This window comes from Oncorhynchus mykiss, chromosome 22 (genome assembly GCF_057628025.1).
Source record: "Oncorhynchus mykiss isolate SJ-2025 chromosome 22, ASM5762802v1, whole genome shotgun sequence".
Lineage (NCBI taxonomy): Eukaryota > Metazoa > Chordata > Actinopteri > Salmoniformes > Salmonidae > Oncorhynchus > Oncorhynchus mykiss.
In genome coordinates, this window is record NC_143043.1 from 28,463,695 (window position 1) to 28,488,356 (window position 24,662).

General features: G+C 44.2%; 1 protein-coding gene across 11 annotated transcripts in view; it reads right to left on the reverse strand.

Moving 5' to 3' along the window:
* Positions 1-23,919, reverse strand: part of LOC110502006 (target of Nesh-SH3) — a 38,486-nt gene extending 14,567 nt beyond the window's left edge. The window contains exons 1-12 of one of the 11 annotated variants that reach the window (XM_036959546.2): positions 23,004-23,545; positions 15,405-15,584; positions 14,667-14,735; positions 14,404-14,536; positions 13,439-13,620; positions 13,178-13,227; positions 7,722-7,764; positions 6,664-6,729; positions 6,400-6,477; positions 3,904-4,209; positions 2,373-2,567; positions 1,174-1,239 (exon numbers count right to left, since the gene is read on the reverse strand). In XM_036959546.2, coding sequence (XP_036815441.1) covers positions 1,174-1,239; positions 2,373-2,567; positions 3,904-4,209; positions 6,400-6,477; positions 6,664-6,729; positions 7,722-7,764; positions 13,178-13,227; positions 13,439-13,620; positions 14,404-14,536; positions 14,667-14,735; positions 15,405-15,584; positions 23,004-23,097 — 1,462 coding nt within the window. In that variant the 5' untranslated portion in view covers positions 23,098-23,545. Of the gene's footprint in view, positions 1-1,173; positions 1,240-2,372; positions 2,568-3,903; positions 4,210-6,399; positions 6,478-6,663; positions 6,730-7,721; positions 7,765-13,177; positions 13,228-13,438; positions 13,621-14,403; positions 14,537-14,666; positions 14,736-15,404; positions 15,585-23,003 lie in introns of all 11 variants that reach the window. The other 10 variants (XM_036959547.2, XM_090215763.1, XM_036959548.2 and 7 more) reach the window with 10 other exon arrangements.
* Positions 23,920-24,662: the final 743 nt, after the last annotated feature.

The following is a 24,662-nucleotide window of genomic DNA, read 5'->3' on the forward strand; positions in this document are numbered from 1 at the left end:
TAACAGCAGTAAAGTGTTGTGAGTGCTGGTTTCTGTCACACTCCTCTCTGGTGAGACAGTGAAACAACACTGTTTTGAAGTGTGAGCGTTAACAGCAGTAAAGTTTTGTGAGTGCTGGTTTCTGTCAGACTCCTCTCTGGTGAGACAGTGAAACAACACTGTTCAAAGCTTTATGGTTTGCCTAGAACAATATTACCAGAGAAAATACTCCACTGTTTTACAGCTTCTCTGTTTTGACTGTTGCAACACAGGCTCATAACACTGTATGATTTTAAACCTATTTAGAGGACATTTACAGTTGAACAACATCAAATCAAACATGAGACTTACAATCCATTTAGTACAGAATTCACCCTGAGCAACACATGCTTCAGGAGGCGGTTGGAACCACATAAATAGGATACAAATAAACCCAAGACTGACAGACAGACACCACTGACGGATTGTTTCGACATCATGAATACATCCATGATTGACTTTTGCGGTGTGGTGTGTGTGATGACGGCGGGCAAAGACAAAGTGTGTTTTCATTGAGTAGAGCTGCTTCCAGCGAGCCCTGCGGCTCCTAGAAGACCTCTGAAACCGTCCCAGTTTCACAGACACACACACTGGCTGAGACTGAAGCAGAAACTGCCGCCACTAACTCATTAGAGTGAAGTGAGGTGTCAACATTGGTGAGTGTGGTCATTTTGGGCTTGAGATATAACACATTTTCGAGAAAATCATGCATTGATGTCACGGAGAGATTTGTGCGAAAATTCAAGCCATGCTTCCAGATCTCATGTTACTATAGGATTTGGTCCTTTTTGACCTGAACAATAGGTCTAGGGTCAGACTGTAGCATTATGATGGGAGGGAGAGAATTATTCTTCAGTCTCAGTCATATTGACAGTGAAAACATGGACAAACACGCCTGCAGACCCACACCAACAATAACAGGCACAGGACGTATGTGGACGGTGATGCTGATGGACAGACAGGCTGTCCAATAAGAATGGACAGTCACACGGACATACAGACAAGCTGGCCAATCATAGGACAGGAACAGGTTGTTGTGACTTAAGCTCATGGAGGGCTCACTGCAAGGAAGTAAAACAAAATGGCATCTCTCGTGGGAGATGGGTTAGTGGGTGAGAGACACACTGAGAAGTAATGATCGTCTCTGTTTTTTACCCAGTCGCTTTCTGGACCAGATGGCAGGTTTGGGAAGAGCAAGGCCCTTATTGTGCTCCCAGTCGGCTGTTGGAGGGAGAAGAGGGCTCATTGAATTAAACACGTCCGCACACCTCGAAAACACAGCAAAGACATGCTAAGAACACACGAGAGGACCGCTCAGTACCAGACCTGTCGAGGGAATATTCTAAACCAAGGGACAGAAAGGAAAATAAGGAAAGTTTCAGATTTCAGTGTGATCCAACATAATACTCTGTCTCCTTCAGAAGCACCAACATAATCAAATATACTTCAAATAAACGTCAAAATGACTAAAACCAAATGGAAAATATGTAGAAATGATAATGGACCTACAGTCATGCAGTTTCTTGACTGTGTCCAGCTCGCTAACAATCACCAAAATGAAAGCTAGACAGTCAGGGAGAATAAAAGTTCCCAAAACATTGGATAGAGGACAATTCTTTGTACATTTTGGAAATATAACCAATTTTCAGTGTGGCCCTGGTAGGACCTGGTTGAAGACCAAATCCAGGCCCAGGGGCAAAAGGTGTTTGACACCCCTGCTGTAGAGCATTCTCCTCTCCCTCTCTCTCCCCTGCTCTCCCCCTCTCCCTCTCGCTCTCTCTCTCTCAGAGGGGTCTGGAAGTTCTAGATCTGTGTGTGCCATGCTGTGGTGGTGCTAGCTGCCCAGTGCTGGCTGCCCAGTGCTTGGCTTGGTTTGGCATGACTGGTGTAAATGTGATCTATGTCCTAGTCAAAGAGCCGGCCAACCTTCCCGGATAAATCGGTCGACCGGGCGACCATAGGGAGCGTAAATCACGTTAACGACCCTGACCTCTGAGACGCCGCTGTTCCTAGAGGTACAGGCATGAAACGTATGCCAAAGGGGAGGGCCTCTGAGTATGGGTGCAGGGAAGGAGGTTTTGGAGAGACTTACTGTCTGGACCACATGTACTGGACACACACACGAATGCAAATATGCGTCCAAAAACATTGGCAGACATTATTAGGCATATTACACATTCTATGGTTCACTCTGGACCAAGAGCCCATGCCACCCAGATCGGTTCATCTGTGTGTGTGAGAGAGAGTGAGAGGAGGTAGAGAGAGTGAGACCCGAGGTAGTGCTGGGGAGGAAGATAAAGATAAGGAAGAGGAGGGTGAGCAGGAGGAAGAAGAGGAAAAGATTGCTCCATTACCCCCTGGTGTGTCGGAGGTGAGGGAGGAGTTGGTGTTGGTGTCCCTGGGTAGAGAGAGAGGTCTGATGCCGTTAGGGGTGGAGTAGAGAGAGACGCGACTGCGAGGCAACGTTGTGTTTCTGGCCACCGTGACAACGACAGAGCGTGAAGGAGAGCGAGGCTCGGTAGGGGTCAAAGGTCTCAGGAAGCTGGTACCTAGATGAACAAGGAGAGGTGTAGTAGAGGGGTTAGAGAGAGACGGGGTCCGATTCCATGGAGACGAGGTTCAGGGGTCATTCAGTTGAGATGGTAGCAGCCCTGGATGATAAACAAATGAATGAGTGAGTGGGTAAATTAATGAGTGAGTGGGTAAATGAATGAATGAAAGAAAGATGCAGATGTGGAAAGGAAGAGTGAAGTGAAAAGAATCCATGAGGATACGAAACAAAACTTCAACAGACCTTCTATTATATTCCATAAAAGTTGGATGATTGAATAATGCAAGTGAGCAAACTCTCCAGTATCTGAAATGATCAGGAATGCGGTGAGTGTGGTGGAATGAGGGTGGAGGTGGATAGGCACGAGTGATGGAGGGGTGGAGGTGTATAGTTCATTGTAATGGTAGGCGGCAGGTAGCCAGGTTTGAATACTCTGGTTTGAATACTCGAGCTGACTAGGTGAAAAATCTGTCAATGTTCCCTTGAACAATTTGCTCAAGGGGCACTGTACTACTATGGCTAACCCTATAAAACAACACATTTCACTGCACCTATAAGGATGGAGAAGGGGTTGAGGGTACAACAGGCCTGGGTTCAAATATCTCAATTACTTTTGCATGCATTCAAAGTAAGTGTTCAGATACATTTTATTTGAAAAGACAAGTAGTTGAATATTTTAATGTATTTAGAAATACACTTGGAAAGTATTTGAAAATAATCAAATATAATCCAATGCATTTAACCTGCAAGTATTTGAAAATAGTATTTGAAATAAGTATTTGAAAAAAATACTCTCAAATACATTTGGTAGACTATTTGGTTTTTACAAATAACCATACAAATTCTCAAATAAAATTACTTGTTTTGAGTTGTGTATTTGAAAGTACTCAAAAAGTATTTTAAATACCAGATACTCAAATACACATGTATTTGAACACAGGTATGTGGTGCAACACAAACAACAACCCATAGCAACGGTGTATGATCTATGATGACAACAGTGTTATGTGTAAGCTACGATGACATCCAATGAATGATTGATTGATGGTGAACAGACATGACAAATGAGAGCTTTGGGTTTCATGAGGTTGGATGACAACAGAGATGGTGATAGGACTAAATGTTGTCATCGTTACTCCGGCTGTTACTATTGGCCCTCTCAGTGATGAGGGCTTAACTTGGTAGAGGTTGTCCCACCTGATATTGGCTGGGAGCTGTGTGAGAGAGAACTTTGTTTGTTATCAGAGGTTAAGAAACTTGGACTCAATGATCCATTATACATGTTTTTATGGCTCTGATAGAGCCTAGGTGAGGGGAGAGAGCAAGATCTTTACCCGTGGGGGTCTGTCGGTTCTGGGTGACCTTAGCAGGCTGTTGGGGCTGGGCCTGTTGGGGCCTAGCCTGGGCCGGTCCCCTGTGTCTCTGTCCGTTACGATTGGGGTTAAGTACAGGGTCAGCTGGGGAAGTCAGGGGAAGGTTGGGGGAGGGCAGGAGCTGGGGGGAGGCATGGGGGAGGGTGGGGGAGGGTAGGAGCTGAGGGGAGAGTAAGGAGAGGTTGGGGGAGGGCAGGGGGATGGCAGGTGAGGCACGGGGGAGATCCACAGAAGGAGAGGAGGCAGATATGATCTGATCTGCTCGTCCTGGGGTGGGTGAGAGAGGAGAGTGGTACAATGAGGCCATAGAAATATAATCTAATAGAACAGACAGTACTCCAAGGACAGGTCTTTGACAATGGAAAACGAAGAGGAGAAATTGGCATGGAAATAGAATGTTTTAGAGAAACCATAGAATCCATTAACAGATGAAATAGAAGAACCATAGAAAATAGATAGAAAGACTCTCCGATAACCGGGCTGATATGTGTTTACGACTTGGGCTAGGGAAACTTATCCTGAACCTCAATCAGCACATAACATATACCTGGCAAGATGTTGATACAGAGGGTTGGATTTCAAAGGATCTGAGCCCATATGGAGCAGTTTACAGTGTAACGACCGTGTAACTACACACATACGCTGCTACCAGGCCTAGGACACCTGTGAGTGACGGCCATCCAAAATACATTTGGCTGTGTGCCACTGGATGACTGTGATCCATGAAGTTTTAACAGAGGGAGTATTGATCACCTAATGAGGGATTTGAATGACCATCTTTGATTGATTGTTCAATCCGATCAGGTACTTTACCTCAACTCACAGAAGGATGAGAAGAGAGGAGAGAGAGAGAGAGAGAGAGAGAGAGAGAGAGAGAGAGAGAGAGAGAGAGAGAGAGAGAGAGGAAGGAGAAGGTTGTAGATGAGTATATAACATGGCATCCCAGTGTCACTTCTCATGTTAATGGCCATATAATGGTGATGCTAGCACAGTTAGGGTTGTGGGGTGCTTGTGGTGTAGTTGTGTTATAAACAGACAGGTAGGGCTTTAAATGTAATGAGTTAAAAGCAAATCACCAATAAATGTATTGTTGTTATTAATCTATTTCAGGTACTTTATCCTTTTCCTGACGTTTTGCGAACTTTTGTTCCAGAGGGACAACAGGAACGATAGACAAATAGGAATACAATGAAAGATTGGATAGGAATGGATAGGAAGGGAAGGGATAGGATAGGAAGGGAATCGATAGGATAGGAAGGGAAGGGATGGGAAGGGATAGGATAGGAAGGGAATGGATAGGATAGGAAGAGAAGGGATAGGATAGGAAGGGAATGGATAGGATAGGAAGAGAAGGGATAAGATAGGAAGGGAATGGATAGGATAGGAAGGGAAGGGATAGGATAGGAAGGGAATGTATAGGAAGGGATAGGATACGATAGGAAGGGAATGATCAGAATAGGATAGGAAGGGATAGGATAGGATAGGAAGGGAAGGGAAGGGAAGGGAAGGGATAGGATAGAAAGGAGGTACAGAGTATAGAAGATGAAAAATTAGGACATTTTATGGTAGAGCTGAGGCTCTGTTCCTGTTGGGGAGAAAGCGTGATAATTTTGTAGCATGCTACTTCATCATGCAGACTGAACACCTTCTAGACTGCAACTGGCTGAAAGCAAAGCACTGTGAGTTAAAACAATGATTCTAAATGAACAGTTGTGTTGGGGAATGTTGAGTGGAATGTTTTAAATGTCTTAATGAATGTGGACAGGTATCATGGTATAAGATGCTGATTGATACACAGTATGGACAAATGGATGCACAGAGACTGTAAAGAAGTGAGACAAAGGTAGCACCTTTTTTTCTAAGAGTGTATCTAGAACCTAAAAGGGTTCTTCGGCTGTCCCCACAAGAGAACCCTTTGAAGAACCCTATCTGATTCTAGGTAGAACCCTTTTGGGTTCCATGTAGAACCCTTTCCACAGAGGGCTCTACCTGGAACCAAAAAGGGTTATCTTATGGGGACAGCCAAAGAATAGTTTTGGAACCCTTATTTCTAAGAGTGTAGAGGAAGACAGAAAGAGACGATTGACTTGTTTGTGGAATGAAACTGATGAGAAACGCATTGCGGGAACAAGCAGCGCTTATGCAATATGCTCAAAAGGTCCTGGGATGTTCTCAGTAGGCCCATACAACCACGTGGCTAAGTCATGCTGCCATGGCAACCTACCTCCACCTTCTTGAGAATTGTCTGAGGCAGTATTGGAACTGACAGCCATCTTCTCCTGAGATCCGGGGCTCTCTACTTACTGTACTCAGTGCATACCAATCTTACTCATGCAGCCAATCATAAAAAAGATCCCTCTGAAACCACGCCTGCCCACCCTTTCATTGGCTGCAGCCAAGCTGGCTGACGGTTAAGCCGTCCTGTCTCATTAGGGAGTAAAGTGTCTGTCTGTTTACCAGTTGGCTCGTGCTGCACCTGAGGCATTGTGGGTCGGGGAGTGGACACGAAGTGCTGTCTATTGGCCGAGGTTGGCGCTGAGGAATATAGCAAACTTTAAGAATCACACACAATCTGTGGAGAGAGATTTGATGTCCTGCTACAGGATATAAACTGTGAAATGGTTTTCTGAGTAAAAGAAAGAGACATGAAAAGTATAAGATTGAAAAAAACGGCAAGGTCAAGAAGGAGAGATCATAGGACATAGCTGCATGGCTCATTACCGAAGGTGGTCCTTGGAGCTACAGGTGTCCTGAAGAGGGTTCTGCCCTGGCTCCTGTTATGGACAGCTGAACAGAAGGAAGGGACACACATCAAAACAGCTATCATCACTTTGCCATCCTGGAGCTTCCAAATGAAAATAACATGCATGCAGCTCTGTTCAGTTCACTGCAGTGCAGTATGTACTGTATGTATGGGCTCAGTGCATTACAGTTAAGAGCAGATTGTACAGTATGGCCTAAGTACAGCATGCCTGTCAAAAGGATGATTTCAAAACATTGACAGCCCTAGCAAGCATGCATCTTGCTGATCACATCGTCATCCAAGGCAACATGTATTGTGTGTACAACAGGAATGCCATCTTCTCTGGTCACCTGGAATAAACACTGTGGTAATCAGAAGGACGAATAAGAGATTACTGTATAACATGGGACTGAATGATGATGAGGTCGTGTCTGCAGAGTCGTAAATCAGACGTCCTATTAAAAATTCTTTCAGTGCTGGTTCCTCAGAGCAGGGTTCAGTGAGGAGGGGTGAAACAGACGTTTCGGAGGGAGAGTGATAAATCATCAAGTCCTGTAAAGTCTTTGCCGCTGTATTAAACCAGGGTTCAGTGGGTATGACCAAAGCAGGAGTGTGTGTCTGTGTGTGTGTGTGTCAAAATAAAATGTATTTGTCACATGCACTGAATACAACAGACGTAGATTTTGTCGTGAAATGCCTACTCATGAGCCCTTTCCCAACAATGCAGAGTAAAAAAATAAAATAATAATACAATAAATAAATGAAATAGTAACACAAAATAACAAAAACAAGGCTATGTAAGGAGTACCAGTACCGAGGTAATGTCCTGGGGTACGAGGTAGTTTAGGTAATTGTGGTAATATGTACACGTACTCTAGGTAGGGGCAAAAGTGACTAAGCAATCAGGATAGATTATAAACCGAGTAGCAGCAGCGTATGTGAAGAGTGAAAATGTGTGTGTGTGTGTGTGTGTGTGTGTGTGTGTGTGTCAAATCAATGTGTCTGTCTGTCTGTCTGTCTGTGTCTATTGGCTTACCGTGACGAGGAGGGAAGAAGGCCCGTGGCATGTTGACCGTTTTCTATTAGGAGAGAGAAAGAGAGTGAGCGAGAGATGGGGGGAGAGAAAGAGAGATGTGGGGGAGTGACAGGGAGGGGGTTTAGAAAGAGAGATGTGGGGGAGTGACAGGGAGGGGGTTTAGAAAGAGAGATGTGGGGGAGTGACAGGGAGGGGGTTTAGAAAGAGAGATGTGGGGGAGTGACAGGGAGGGGGTTTAGAAAGAGAGATGTGGGGGAGTGACAGGGAGGGGGTTTAGAAAGAGAGATGTGGGGGAGTGACAGGGAGGGGGTTTAGAAAGAGAGATGATACTGTATGAGTCGTCACTGGCCTGTCCGTCAATGTAAATAAGTTCTTAATTAGTTCTTAATTGAATTGTCTGGAAAAATACAGGTTAAATAAAATGAAAAAATTATACAATGATAGTATGAAGAGCTATCTACTTCACTAATTTAGTGAGTCAAAGAATCAATTTGCTCTCGCTCACTCTCACTCTCGCTCACTCTCTCTCACTCCCTCTTACATAACCCCATGCCCTCTTCTCCATGTCTGATCTGTAAACTCTCCAGCGGGAAGATCGTTATTCCAACTTTCCCTCAGGAAGTGCCAGTGTTGCGGCTGATGCTGGCCAGCTGTGCAGCTTTACGAGAGCGGGGCCGGCGGCACGTGAGACGACAGAGACACACAGTCCAGTCACTTAGCACGGCCAGAAAGTTAAGGCTAACGCTTCTCTCCATATTTCCCTCCACTCTCTTCTCTCCTCTCTTTTCTGCTTCACCTCTTTCCAAAATCCAATATTTACTTTGCCCTCTTCTCCTCCTCCAGTTCTCCTCTCCTCTCCTCTCCTCTCCTCTCCTCTCCTCTCCTCTCCTCTCCTCTCCTATCCTCTCCTCTCCTCTCCTATCCTATCCTATCCTCTCCTCTCCTCTTTAGTAATGCAGATATTAGCTGGCTAAGGTCCTCTTTACTGCTATTGGCCAAATATGGCTAGCTGGTTGTTTAGCTATTTTCCAATAAGGAGTAGGATGGAAAGAATGTGCTGCTTGCAGCTCTTATATTACACTCTGTAGACTTACTAGAGCACATTACATACTAGAGAACATTACATACCAGATCACATTACATACTAGAGAACACTACATACTAGAGCACACTACACACTATAGCACATTACACACAAGCACATTACATACTAGAGAACATTACATACCAGATCACATTACATACTAGAGAACATTACATACTAGAGAACATTACACACAAGAGCACATTACATAATCACTAGACCACAACACATACGCTAGCACACCACATACTAGAGCTCATTGCATACTAGAGCATGTTACACACTAGAGCACATTACATACTTTAGCACAGTACATACTTTAGCACAGTACATACTAAACACTACATACTAGAGCACACTACATACTAGAGCACACTACACACTAGAGCACACTACAAAACAGAGCACCATAGTACATACTAGCGCACACTAGATCACACTACATACTGGAGCACAGTATATACTAGAGCACACTACATATTAGGGCACAGTGCATACTAGGGTACACAACATAATCACTAGACCACAACACATAATAGAGCTTTTTGCATACTAGTGCTCATTGCATACTAGAGCACACTACACACTAGAGCACATTACATACTAAAACACTACACACAAGAGCGCATCACACACTAGAGCACATCACACACTAGAGCACATCACACACTAGAGCACATCACACACTAGAGCACATCACACACTAGAGCACATTACATACTAGAGCAAACTGCACACTAGAGCACATTACGTACTAGAGTAGAGTACATACTAAAACACTACACACTAGAGCACATTACACAATAGAGAACATTACATACTAGAGCACAGTACATACTAAAAAACTACACACGAGAGCACATCACACACTAGAGAACATTACACACTAGAGAACACTACATAACAGGGCACATTACATACTAGAGCACACTACAGTACATACTAGCGCATACTAGATCACACTACATACTGGAGAACCCTACATACTAGCGCACCCTACATACTAGAGCACATCACACACTAGCGCACCCTACATACTAGAGCACATCACACACTAGAGCACATCACACACTAGAGCACATCACACACTAGAGCACATCACACACTAGAGCACATCACACACTAGAGCACATTACATACTAGAGCAAACTGCACACTAGAGCACATTACATACTAGAGCACAGTACAAACTAAAACACTACACACTAGAGCACATTATACACTAAAGCACATTACATACTAAAACACTACACACAAGAGCGCATCACACACTAGAGCACATCACACACTAGAGCACATCACACACTAGAGCACATCACACACTAGAGCACATCACACACTAGAGCACATTACATACTAGAGCAGACTGCACACTAGAGCACATTACGTACTAGAGTAGAGTACATACTAAAACACTACACACTAGAGCACATTACACAATAGAGAACATTACATACTAGAGCACAGTACATACTAAAAAACTACACACAAGAGCACATCACACACTAGAGAACATTACACACTAGAGAACACTACATAACAGGGCACATTACATACTAGAGCACACTACAGTACATACTAGCGCATACTAGATCACACTACATACTGGAGCACCCTACATACTAGCGCACCCTACATACTAGAGCACACTACATATTAGGGCACACTAAATACTAGGGCACACAACATAATCACTAGACCACAACACATACTAGAGCTCATTGCATACTAGAGCTCATTGCATACTAGAGCACGTTACACACTAGAGAACATTACATACTAGAGCACAGTACATACTAGAACACACTACACACTAGAGCACATTACATACTAGAGCACACTACATAATCACTAGACCACAACACATACACTAGCACACCACATACTAGAGCTCATTGCATACTAGAGCACAGTACACACTAGAGCACTTTACATACTAGAGCACATTACATACTAGAGCACATTACATACTAGAGCACATTGCATACTAGAGCACAGTACATACTAAAACACTACACATTAGAGCACATTACACACTATAGCACATTACACACTAGAGCACAGTGCACACAAGAGCACATTTCACACTTGAGCACATCACACACTAGAGCACATTACACACTAGAGCACAGTACATACTAAAAAACGACATACTAGAGCTCATTACATACTAGAGCTCATTACATACTAGAGCACACTACACAATAGAGCATATTACATACTAGAGCACATTAGAGCACACTACACACTAGAGCACACTACACACTAAAGCGCATTACACACTAGAGCTCAGTACACACTAGAGCACATTACATACCTGAGCACACTACACACTAGAGCACACTACACAATAGAGCACACTACACACTAAAGCACATTACGCACTAGAGCACATTACATACTAGAGCACAGTGCATACTAAAACACTACACACTAGAGCACATTACACACTAGAGCACATTACACACGATAGAACATTACATACTAGAGCACACTATACACTATAACACTTTACGTATTAGAGCACACTACATACTACAACACTACACACTAGAGCACACTACACACCATAGCACACTACATACTAGCACACATTACATATTTGAGCACACTGCATACTAGGGCACACTACATAATCACTAGACCACAACACATACACTAGCACACCACATACTAGAGCTCATTGCATACTAGAGCACAGTACACACTAGAGCACATTACATACTAGAGCACATTGCATACTAGAGCACAGTACATACTAAAACACTACACATTAGAGCACATTACACACTAGAGCACATTACACACTATAGCACATTACACACTAGAGCACAGTGCACACTAGAGGACATTTCACACTTGAGCACATCACACACTAGAGCACATTACACACTAGAGCACAGTACATACTAAAAAACAACATACTAGAGCTCATTACATACTAGAGCTCATTACATACTTGAGCACATTGCATACTAGAGAACACTACATACTAGAGCACATTACACACTAAAGCACACTACATACTAGAGCACACTAAGACACTACACACTAGAGCACACTACACACCAGAGCACACTACATACTAGCACACATTACATATTTGAGCACACTACACACTAGAGCACACTACATGCTGAAACCCTACACACTAGAGCACATTACATATTTGAGCACACTACACAAATTACATACTAGAGCACACTACACACTAGAGCGCACTACACACTAGAGCACAGTACATACTAAAAAACGACATACTAGAGCTCATTACATACTAGAGCTCATTACATACTAGAGCATACTACACACTAGAGCATATTACATACTAGAGCACATTAGAGCACACTACACACTAGAGCACACTACACACTAAAGCGCATTACACACTAGAGCTCAGTACACACTAGAGCACATTACACACTAGAGCACAGTACATACTAAAAAACGACATACTAGAGCTCATTACATACTAGAGCTCATTACATACTAGAGCATACTACACACTAGAGCATATTACATACTAGAGCACATTAGAGCACACTACACACTAGAGCACACTACACACTAAAGCGCATTACACACTAGAGCTCAGTACACACTAGAGCACATTACATACCTGAGCACACTACACACTGGAGCACACTACACACTAGAGCACACTACACACTAAAGCACATTACGCACTAGAGCACAGTACATACTAAAACACTACACACTAGAGCACATTACACACTAGAGCACATTACACACGAGAGAACATTACATACTAGAGCACACTATACACTATAACACTTTACGTATTAGAGCACACTACATACTAGAGCACACTGCATACTAGAAGACATTACAAGCGAGAGCACCTTACATACTTGAGCACATTGCATACTAGAGAACACTACATACTAGAGCACATTACACACTAAAGCACACTACATACTAGAGCACACTACATACTACAACACTACACACTAGAGCACACTACACACCAGAGCACACTACATACTAGCACACATTACATATTTGAGCACACTACACACTAGAGCACACTACATACTGAAACCCTACACACTAGAGCACATTACATATTTGAGCACACTACACAAATTACATACTAGAGCACACTACACACTAGAGCGCACTACACACTAGAGCACATTACACATTTGAGCACACTACACAAATTACATTACATTACATACTGGAGAACACTACACACTAGATCACACTACATACTAAAACACTACATACTAGAGCACACTACATAATGACTAGAGCACACTACATAATGACTAGAGCACACTACATAATGACTAGAGCACACTACATAATCACTAGAGGGCAGTAAAAGAGCAATGTGTGCAGCACTTACCACAGGCTTCAGAGGTGTCCTTGGTTTGTAGGGTTTCTGCATGGCCTTCCCTGGAAAACACAACACAATACTAATGAATAACTGGAACTAATAGAATATATGTTACTAGTATTGGACCACAAGGAATATACTGTACAGTAAATATAAAACATGTGATCTGTGTGAGATGCTGACAGAGTCAATGCTGCATCAATTTTGGGCATTTAAAGGGGGAATGATTTGAACTATGGAAGGAAAGAGGGGAAGGGTTTAGGTACGTACCGCTCATGTTGGTGTTGTGGATGACTGGCTTGCTCCATACTCCGCTGCGTTCCTTGTTGTTGGGTCGGACACCAAACTCATAGGCCGTGTTGGGCTTAAGGCTGTCGATGACCGTGTCGCTTGCGGGGCACGTCTGGTAGGTCCACTTCCGGTTCCTCTCACGGTAGCGCACCGTGTAGTTCCTGCGTCAACCCAGATAGAACACAACATTGTTCATTATCACACATTTTCATCAGCAGTATTAGAACATTGTGTATGCTGTAGTGACAAGTGTCAACAAACATAGAATGGAATAGAAATGTCAGAAATGGTGTGGTAACATGGATGGTAAAGCGTTATGATGGCACAGTTTCCTAGGATTGATTTGTAAGTTAAAACAATGGCTTGTTATAAAACTGTGAGAGTCTGTCCACCATTTTGTGTCAGTGACTGCCATGAAAGTAAAGCTGTAAGTTCTGGTATCCTGGTTGAGACGTGTTGTGCAGGCCAGGGGCACAGGGCAGTGACAGCCATAACTGACATTAGAGAGTTTAAAAAGCCAGCAGGGACTGGGAGCAGAGTAGGGTGAGGTCAAGCTTTCCAATGTCTTTTCCAGGGGAAGTTTAGAGAAGTAGAGAAGAATGTGTCAATGAGTTGATGTGTAGGATGAGGATCACTCCAACCACTACTAAACACCTGTGCCCTCGCCCACTGCCTTCCACCTCCACTCAGTAACCAGAAAGACTGGCAGACGATGTGTTGCAGTTCGACCACATGTTTAAAGCTGTCTGTTGTATATAATATGAGGGTGAGTTTGAGTGAAATACAGCTTTGTTTTTCTCAAGCTGGGAAAATAATCTTCTTACTATGGTGTCAGAGCATGACGAACTAGCACCGGAACCCCTGTAGGTAGGTTGGGATGTGGGCTGTGTACCTGTACTGGCTCACTCTGCTGAGCGTGCATGTGCGTGCATGCGCTAACTCACCCGTCCTCCAGGCAGTCGTTCATGATGTTCCCCTCGTAGGGCGTCTTGAGGAGGGTTCCCCAGGACAGCAGCACGGAGGTGGGGGTCACGGACCCAATCACCAGGTGGAGGGGCTTCTCCAGGTTCACGTTGCCTATGGAGTCACAGGGGTCAGTTCAAAGGTAAATCTCGTCAGATTGAAAGGAATGGGCATAAATGAGAAAAGAGTCAATCATTTATCACATTATTACTGGTAACACTTGGAGTTGGTGCATGTGTGGTACCTGTGCACTGTTTCTTCACATCATTGACTGGGATGGGCTGGACAGCGATCAGGTACTTGGGCTCGGCATCTGGAATAGAGTCAGGGAATAGCCTTGATCACAGAAGATTGTTAATTATTGACTCTGAATTTGATCGTGTTTCAGGAGGCCCTCAATGGGGTTGAGTTTGGACGTTCCCAAATGTGACCTGACCGAACATTCCAGAAATGAATAGGGCAGGCTGTCTTTGACATTACACTGCGAGTGAGGTGTGTGTGTGTGTGTGTGTGTGTGTGTGTGTGCATCTTCATGTGTGTAACACAGGACGTTGCAGGCACCTTCATTTGAGAGGATGGGCTCGTGGTAATGGCTGGAGTGGAATAGGTGGAATGGTATCAAATACATCAAACACATGGCATTCCATTTGCTCTGTTCCAGCCATTATTCCGAGCCGTCCTCCCCTCAGCAGCCTCCACTGGTGTGTAGGTGTGTATGTGTTGGAGGGGTGTTGGAGTCTGCACAGATGTGTTCTCTGTCGGTGATGACATTAATCAAAACATGACTAAACCGTCAACATAACACACATACTGTCTGTGTGCGAAACCACTCTATAGTTGCTGGTCTGTAAGCCTCAAAGGCTCAAATCTTTGTATTCCTTTGGAAAACCTACATGGCATCATTCACATTTTGATTATACTGTCAATGCTATGGGGAATGATCATGCAATCATACATAACACACAAAACACACACGCCTCACCAATCTCTGTCTCGTATGGCAGTCCGTTCTCTGGGAGTTGGATAAACTGTTTAGAGAACATGCTGCTGCCGTAGCCCAGGATGTAGCCCTCCAGCTTGGTGTCAGCGTTCGGACGTACAAACTTCATCACGATGGTGTCGCCTGTAGCGTTGATCCTCACCTTCATGTTCTGACGTCGCACTGTGGGAGAGGAGAGTGTTCAGTAAGGTCGGAATGGAGGGCACACACACACATTGGGCACAATGAATGCCTTTCCTCTTTCTCTACACACACAGACAGAGGCTGCTTTGAATTGGAATAATAATAGTCTCAAGACTGGTTTCGTTTACATAGACAACGGAAACAAATCAATCAAATTGTATTAGTCACATGCGCCGAATACACCTTACAGTGAAATGCTTACTTAAAGCCCCAAAGCAACAATGCAGTTAAAAAAAATATGAATAAGAATAAGAAATAAAAGTAACAAGTAATTAAAGAGCAGCAGTAAAATAACAATAGCGAGACTATATACAGGGGGTACCGGTACAGAGTCAATGAGAGGGGGCACCAGTTAGTTGAGGTAATATATGTAGGTAGAGTTATTAAAGTGACTAGGCAGAGATAATAACAGAGAGTAGCAGCGGTGTAAAATAGGGGGTGGGGGGGGGGGGCAATGCTATTAGTATGGGTAGCCATTTGATTAGATGTTCAGGAGTCTTATGGCTTGGGGGTAGAAGCTGTTTAGAAGCCTCTTGGACCTAGACTTGGAACTCCGGTACCGCTTGCCGTGCGGTAGCAGAGAGAACAGTCTATGACTAGGGTGGGTGGTCTTTGACAATTTTTAGGGCCTTCTTCTGACACCGCCTGGTATAGAGGTCCTGGATAGCAGGAAGCTTGGCCCCAGTGATGTACTACCCACTGTAGTGCCTTGCAATCGGAGGCCGAGCAATTGCCATGCCAGGCAGTGATGCAACCAGTCAAGATGCTCTCGATGGTGCAGCTGTAGAACCTTTTGAGGATCTTAGGACCACTGTCTTGGTGTGCTTGGACCATCTTAGTTTGTTGGTGATGTGGACAACAAGGAGCTTGGAGCTCTCAACCTGCTCCACTACAGTCCCGTTGGTGGGGGCGTGCTCGGTCCGCCTTATCCTGTAGTCCACGATCATCATCTTTGGCTTGATCACGTTGAGGGAGAAGTTGTTGTCCTGGCACCACATGGGCAGGTCTCTGACCTCTTCCCTATAGGCTGTCTCGTCATTGTTGGTGATCAGGCCCACCACTGTTGTGTCATCGGCAAACTTAATGACGGTGTTGATGGTAATGATGGAGTCGTGTCTGGCTGTGCAGTCATGAGTGAACAGGGAGTACAGGAGGGGACTGAGCACGCACTCCTGAGGGGCCTCTTTGTTGAGGATCAGCATGGCGGATGGGTTGTTACCTACCCTTACCACCTGGGGCGGCCCTTCAGGAAGTCCAGAATCCAGTTACAGAGGGAGGTGTTTAGTCCCATGGTCCTTAGCGTAGTGATGAGCTTTGAGGGCACTATGGTGTTGAAAGCTGAGCTGTAGTAAATTAATTGCATTCTCACATAGGTGTTCCTTTTGTCCAGGTCGGAAAGGGCAGTGTGGAGTGCAATAGAGATAGCATCATCTGTGGATCTGTTAGGGTGGTATGCAAATTGGAGTGGGGGGTCTAGGGCTTCAGGGATAATAGTGTTGATGTGAGCCATGACCAGCCTTTCAAAGCACTTCATGGCTACAGACTTGAGTACTACGGGTCAGTAGTCATTTATGCAGGTTACCTTAGTGTTCTTGGGCACAGGGACTATGGTGGTCTGCTTTAAACAAGTTAGTATTACAGACTTGGACAGGGAGAGGTTGAAAATGTCAGTGAAGACACTTGACATATCCTGCCAAAATCAACAGCGTTTGAACCCCCAAGACCACATGCCCTACCCAAGGAGCTCAGAGAAACAGGTTACACAAGGACAGAAACCATAGAGAGACAAAGACCCAAACAGAGAAAAGTGCAGTGCAGAGGCAGAAAACTGGTTTCATTGGTGTTTACTGGTAGTGTAAACAGCAGGGTGAGAGACCTTTGGCCAGGACTGTGTTTGGTATGAGAGTTTAGGGAAGGATTTAAAGTGTCTGCCTCGTTAACACGTGAAGATAAACACAAAAACAGAGAGAAGTAAAGCAAAGGTGTATGAGAGAGTGGCAAATACACAGTAAGTGGTAAGTCTGACTTACACAGTAAGTCTGAGAGCAGAATTCTCAGACATTTTACCTCACTGTACAGCATGTGCATTCAGCGAACTGCAGTGAGATATCTAGGGGCAAACTAAAGAGTAAAATGCAAATTGTGGAACGTGCTTTTGAAAAATAAATGTGCACGTACTGCCAGCGGACGCCAGAGACAAAGAGGTTGGGGAGAAATGAGGGGAAACCATGCTTTGATGAATAGCCTCAGTCTTTGCCAACTGTGTGTTTCCTATCAAGACTGCATTTGTTTTGTTTCTCCCTCTATATTTCTGATGAAACAATGGGGGATTGGCTCTAGCTCTGGCTCCAATGAGAGGGCTTTCCAGTGTATGAAACATCAGGAAATTTCTGGCTGCGTTTCTCCAACTCCAAAACAAGCAAACATTGGCTCAGTCCCCTAACAACCTGGTCCAAATCCCAACAGTTTGGCCGTTCTACAACAGGGACTTATCTGTATTTCCAGTCTAACATGACTGGAAGTTTATAAATAGACAGTATCATAACCCCAATCATCAATCTACATCAAAGGGAAACTGTTCACAACCAAGCCACCAGAATAGATAACAAGAAATTGGAATATTAGCCAACCATAACACAGATATCTAAGGGAAGAAGAGGATTTTGGTATCGTCTTGGATACGAGGCAGAGATGATTAGGAATGACACAGAATGTTCAAACTGACCAAAGCCTTGTCACGGTCACAACTGACCTAGAGCTTGACGACCAAATGAAAATCCAGAACCACCTGATCATCACCTCCGGCATTGTGCGCGCACGCACACACGCACACACGCACCTAGGGCTGTACTGAGGGCAGAAGCCAGCACACCTCTAGTTAGCCTGTTATTTGTAAAGAATAAATACTTCCGCTAAATGCCATGTATCAACTGACTCTATGACCTTGCACTGATGAACCACAAAGACAAGGGATACCTCTGACAACCAAGGCCCATAATTAAATTACTAAGCGTTTGCACCGGGTGAGAAGTTTGCACCTATAGCAACAACATATTACTCACATGTGCTACCATAGTAATTAAATGTAAATGAAGAGGCTGTGCATTATGTTGTGATAAGGACACAGTGTGTACGGTGTACTTCATGTTGTCTAGGACACACTGTGTTCCAGATCTCAGCAGCAATGCTGATTGTTGTATTATGCAATGGATAAATAAATCATAAGGCCTTTCATAAATGTCAACTGGATGTTATTAGAAGGTGATAGCCAATGCACATTTTCCAAATAGCTGCAGGGTTTGTCTGAGTGGTTGCTAAGAGGGAGGATCAGTGAGATGTTGTGTTTTTATTGAGGAGAACTCTGCCCGTCACCATGTCATAAGGTTTGCTACAGCAGCTTTATCCATTATCACACTTCATGAAAATATCAGAGAAAAGCACCTAGCTGTACCTAAAGGGGCAATGTTTCGCTAAGGGATGGGAATGGAGAAATGCAACCATTCAAAATCATAGAGCTATGGATGCAAGGACTGACCATCCATAATATCAAACGTTTGTTTGCATTTATTTTGTATACAAACATTGGAGTAAATCAAGTTTACATTTTTGGTTCTGATGGGGTACGACAGTCGAACTAAGCTCATGAAGCATTTATAAGGTCTATGGGTATTTATCATTAATTTAAGCACGAAACATGGATGTAGCAACTGCAGATTGGCCCTTTAAACTTCAACAATCCTAAACGGAAATCCTGCATTGCTCAAGAGATGCAAGCTCAAATTCATACATGTGAATCACCACAAAAAGTGGACCAAAGGATCAGCCAAACTATGAAAACACAGCCAGCACACTTAAAAGATACAATAAATACTTCCTCTCTGATCCCACTATTCCTCTTGGGATTGCAGAAGCTCCCTTGGACAGGAGACACTGAGCGGAAACATTGACTGGAGGCGACTGGACTTCACGACGGCCATCTTGGCTCATCCCTGGTGATGGATGGTCCTCTTGGAGAGGGAGGTGGTCATTAGGCCTGTCAGAGGGTGAGCTCAGTGCTCTCGCTGCTATGAAAATTTACAAACACCCACTCCGCGGGTGTTTGTGCGCGTGTGTGTGTGTGTGTGTGTGTAGCTTTGGAATCAGCATTGTCACATTGTTGATTTAAGTCTTGCTCTTTTGCACACCCAAACTAGATCCTCTTGGCAGCTTGTTTTCGGCCCTCCGTCTTTCAATTTCTCTTCTCTCGTGTCCTATCATTCCTCTATTCATTCCTCTCTTTGAAAGGACATTGATTAATATTATCCCGCTGTATGCACATACAGTACATAAAACACACATTCACACACTGCTAGGTAGGTTTTGTGTGCGTGGGGCTTTATGGCTCTAGTTGACTTTACGCAGCTCTGCAGGTGTTTAGTTCTTGTGTTTCCATCCTGGGAATGAGAAGGTGGAGAGGTGCAAAGGGACTTGGCTTCCCACGGCCAGCAAAGACAAGTTTTACGACTCTTGGTAACAGAGTCGGCTTCATTTAATTCAATGAAGTGTAAAAAATCTCTCTTGTCCAACTAGAAGAAAAAGTGTTTGGAATGGTTCTGTCTCCAAACAAAAAGAGTCAACTTTGAGAAAAACAGAAACAGCTTGAAGGTGGTAAGAAATGACAAGCAGACCTCACCTGTCACAAAATTCCAATGGGGGATGGGGGAGAGGGGATTTGATACGCTATAGTGGGCTCCACACCACTACACCACACCCTCGGCCATGGGCCAGCCCAGCCATGCTTCGGGTTCTCAGGGGGAGCTTTACCTCACAGCCCAGCTGGAGCAAGCCGTGCCTGGGCTAAGGCTCCCACGCTATCCCCTGCACTGGTCCCCCTGATCTCATACTATATCTCCCACATATGGCTCAACTGCAGTTGTTTTCTTTTCTCTGGCAACAAAACTCCATTTCTCCCTTTCACCAACTCTCCCTCCCTTCATCTCTCCGGCACTCCATTGTTCTCTAATCATCCCTCCATCTTTCTAAACCTCTCTCATCCATCCGTCCATCTCTCAGGCTGTTAGAGCACACACACCCAACATGCACAAAGAAGTATAAAGCACATCAACAAACTGATCCAGAGTCTGTATTTGAGGTCACTTCAGCCAGAGATAACTTGACGTAACATATTCCAACTAGGGACAGGGAACACATGTCAAAATGAAGAGCCACACCCACCTCTGACAGACCTCCAAAGCAAACTCACGTTACACTCGTTCATCCAATCTCAATGTTATTGTCTGTAAGCCAACTTCAGCTAACAACACACTGTGGAACTGTCTGTAAGCCAATGTCACAGTTTTTCCACAGTGCTTGCCCTTCTAACCGACTCTCCTCTGTAGTCTCACTCACTTAAAATCAGCTTTATTAGCATCAAAGTTTTCAAAGTGCCCAACTTTAATTTACAGAAAACAGTGTGGCGGCACTGTGGAGACATGGGAAACGGGAGCCAGAATTAAACTAAAACACACTGCGTGTATATATATAGTGTGTGTGTGTGTGCACGTGTGTGTGTGACCCTTGTGTATGCGTCAGAGCGGGTGTGGGTTAATGGGACAGCATGGCAGAGTTTCCCGTGACTGTTGTGAAAATCCTAACCAGAGTGATCCCTCAAAACAGGGCTGATTCCCATATTAAACAGATTCCATTTTATGGCCCCATTTAAAACATGTTGAAAAATAACTAACTGCTGAGAGAGAGAGAGAGAGAGAGAGAGAGAGAGAGACAGACAGACAGACAGACAGACAGACAGACAGACAGACAGACAGACAGACAGACAGACAGACAGACTTGCAACCAGTGAAGAACAAACACCATTGTAAATACAACCCATATTCATGTTTATTTATTTTCCATTTTGTACTTTAACTATTTGCACATCATTACAACACTGTACAGCCATAATATGACATTTGAAATGCCTCTATTTCTTTGTAATGTCTACTGTTCTATCTATTTCACTTGAATTTAAAATAATTCAACTGCAATAAAAACACATTTTCTGTCTCAAAGGTGAGACAAGGACAAAGGGCCAAACTACCAACAACCCTGACCTGTAACCTGGAAACACTTTCATTAGTGCAAACTGAACACTATTAGAGGCAGCAGAGAGGAAGAGGCAGAGCGAGAGGTTTCACTAACGTCAAAATCTGTCCAAAATAAGCCCAATGTATTTCTATGGGCTTTATATGCAGACCTAAGCTTGTCGGCTGCCTTTCTGCCTTTAGGACAACGACTACCATTGTTAGGACGGAGACATGAGCATCTCGACATTATATACTACATTATATACTACTCTGGCAGCAGTTAACCTCTCTCATCATCACCTGCCCACCTTGTTTCATAGAAATGGGACAAACTCACGTGGCTCATAAAAACAGCACAAGCACAATTATGGACATGGTCTGTAGTGAATTGGAACACCTTGCTCCAGGTCAACTAAAGACAGTTCATCCATTTTCAGCATGATGTACAGTAGACCTACAGTAGTGTAGTGTATTTTACATTGTGGCACAATAGGACAAACTTTACGAGGAACTGGGGTGCATGCTTCTAGACATTAGAATCATTGGCCTTCCTGGCAATGTGTGGCAAGGCAACGGCCACCTGTGGACGTCACGGCAACATCTGCAGGACATACCACCCAACATATAATAACAATTGCGTACCATTCATCATGCTGCATAGTATGCAGAGTCCTATACCACAACCACATAGCATGAAAATGAAATCGTCACCTTGGTTTGGACCATGTAATGGAGCAAGCAGTTTCATAGCATTGGGCGTAGTTTCAGCGGAAGGATTTTAATATCAGTCACATGCCAGTTTCAGATCCAACACTGCAATAATGTCTAGCAATATTATCTGAACGCATAATCACTACAGGATTCATCGAAGCTGTCTACTACGATTTAACTGTGTCTGATTGTGATAAGATACCAGCCACCAATACTGTATAGTTTGGTCCAACAATTCTTCATGAACCTGAGCAGTCACCATCATCAAATGCATTGCAATAATATAATGTGCATGGGTGACCACATTTAATTCAACTGCATGTCCACATAAATTTCATTCACATTTCATTTATACAATCTGAGGCTAACTTTCTTTGCAAAACTCAATAGCCTATAATTTGCATGGCAGAATTCCCATAACAACATATATTCATGCTATGTGATGTAAAGTCGACTCCTGATACGTGCATATTGTATAACTGCAAGCTCTGCATTGGAGTTCTTCAGTTCTAATTCAAGTCTTTTTCAGTTTATACAAGCCAAGCAATTCCATTAACATTGCATTTCTTTGGAGTTGACTGTAAAGGTTTTACATGGCAATGATGGTGATACAGATGTCACTTACCTCTGCTTCTCCGAGCCGTGGATGAGCCGGCCAGTGCAATCCCAACGATGAAAAGGAGGAAGAGGAAGACGAGGAAGGTGTGTGAGAGCTGCATGGTGGAAGGTGATCTGCAGCGGTCTCAGGACTGGCTGGTGGCTCTCACTAGATGCAGTTGACTGAAGACTTAATAATCTCAGTCCAGGACTAAGAGGTGGACTAAGGTGAGCTACTGGACTACAGTACTGGAGAACTTTCACAGAGTAAATATCAACCAGCTCTGGACTAGTTCACAGACTGAGCCTTGTACATGACTAGAACAGTAGAACTAGAACATTAGAACTAGGATAGTAGAACTAGGATAGTAAAGTAATTATCCTAGTTCTGTGTGAGGTATGCTGACTCTGGTGGCTGGACTACTTCACTGAGCTGGTGGGTCTCAGGACTAGTGCAGCACACTGGACAGGCTCTGGCTGAGGCTGTGTCTGAGGCTGAAGGGCTTGATGCTCTGGGGCTCTGTGCTGTGCTCTGGGATGCAGGGAGACCAGCCTGTAGCATCTATACCTACAGAGGGAGGGGACAGACGGAGGCGGACACACCCCCTTTCTCTTTCACTTGGCGTCACACCCACTCTCGCTCTCTCTTCGGTCTCTCTGGCCCTTTCTTTTTCTCTCTTTCGTTTTCTTTCGTTTTCTCTCTCTCTCTCTCTCTCATCCCCCCCTTTCATTCTTCCTATTTTTCCATTCGTTTTTTTCTGCAATGGCAGTCTTTTCCATCCCTAAGGCCCTTGCTGATTTTTCATTGTACTTATTCTCTCATTCTTTCTTTCATTCTTTCTCTCTTTCTCTCCTTCCTTTTTCCTCCCTTTAATTTCTCTCACTCTACCACTCGTTACTGCTCTCTTCATTTAGCCCAAAGTTGTAAGGTGCTTAAAGGTGATGTAAGAGTCTCTTGCAAAAATGGAGGTATGAGGAAAATTAGAAAAGAGGGGTGTCCCACAAGTCCAATATTCAAGAGTCTTCTGCTCTCATCCCTCTCTCACACAATCTCCATTAATTTCTACTGTACCAATCCCCAAAACCCGTCACGAACACGTGCATCTTTGGCGAATACATCCAACACGTGTGGTAACACGCCTACTATGATCACACACCCAAACATGGCATTTTGGCAACATGTACAGTAACCCATCACAAACACGTGCTGGTATACAGTAGTAGGGCAGCATCATAAAAACGCCTTTCAACTGCAGACTCATCCATCAATGTTTACAGCCATTGGGCACAGTGTGTGTGCGTGCGTGTGTGTGTGCATGCACATGTGTGTGTGTGAGCGTACGCATGTGACTAAACGTGTGCCTGGGTGTTTATGTCTGGGTCCAGACAGCAGTCAGTCATCCTGCACGGTTCTGCCAGAACCAGGCCGCTGGAATGCGAAGTGTGTTCATGAATGTGTGTATGTGTGTGTTTCTAGGAGCTCCGGCCCTCTGGCACTGAGGTTCCATCCCACATGCCGTCACACGAGACAGGAACGAGGCCTCGGCCAGAGGGGGCAGGGCTATTCAAACAGGAAGTCCCTACACACCGTCATATTCACAGGCTTCATTCACCAATATCCATTAGGACAGATATGTGTTATGGTTAGACAGTCTACTTGCCTTTAAATATTATAATTCAGGGGTTA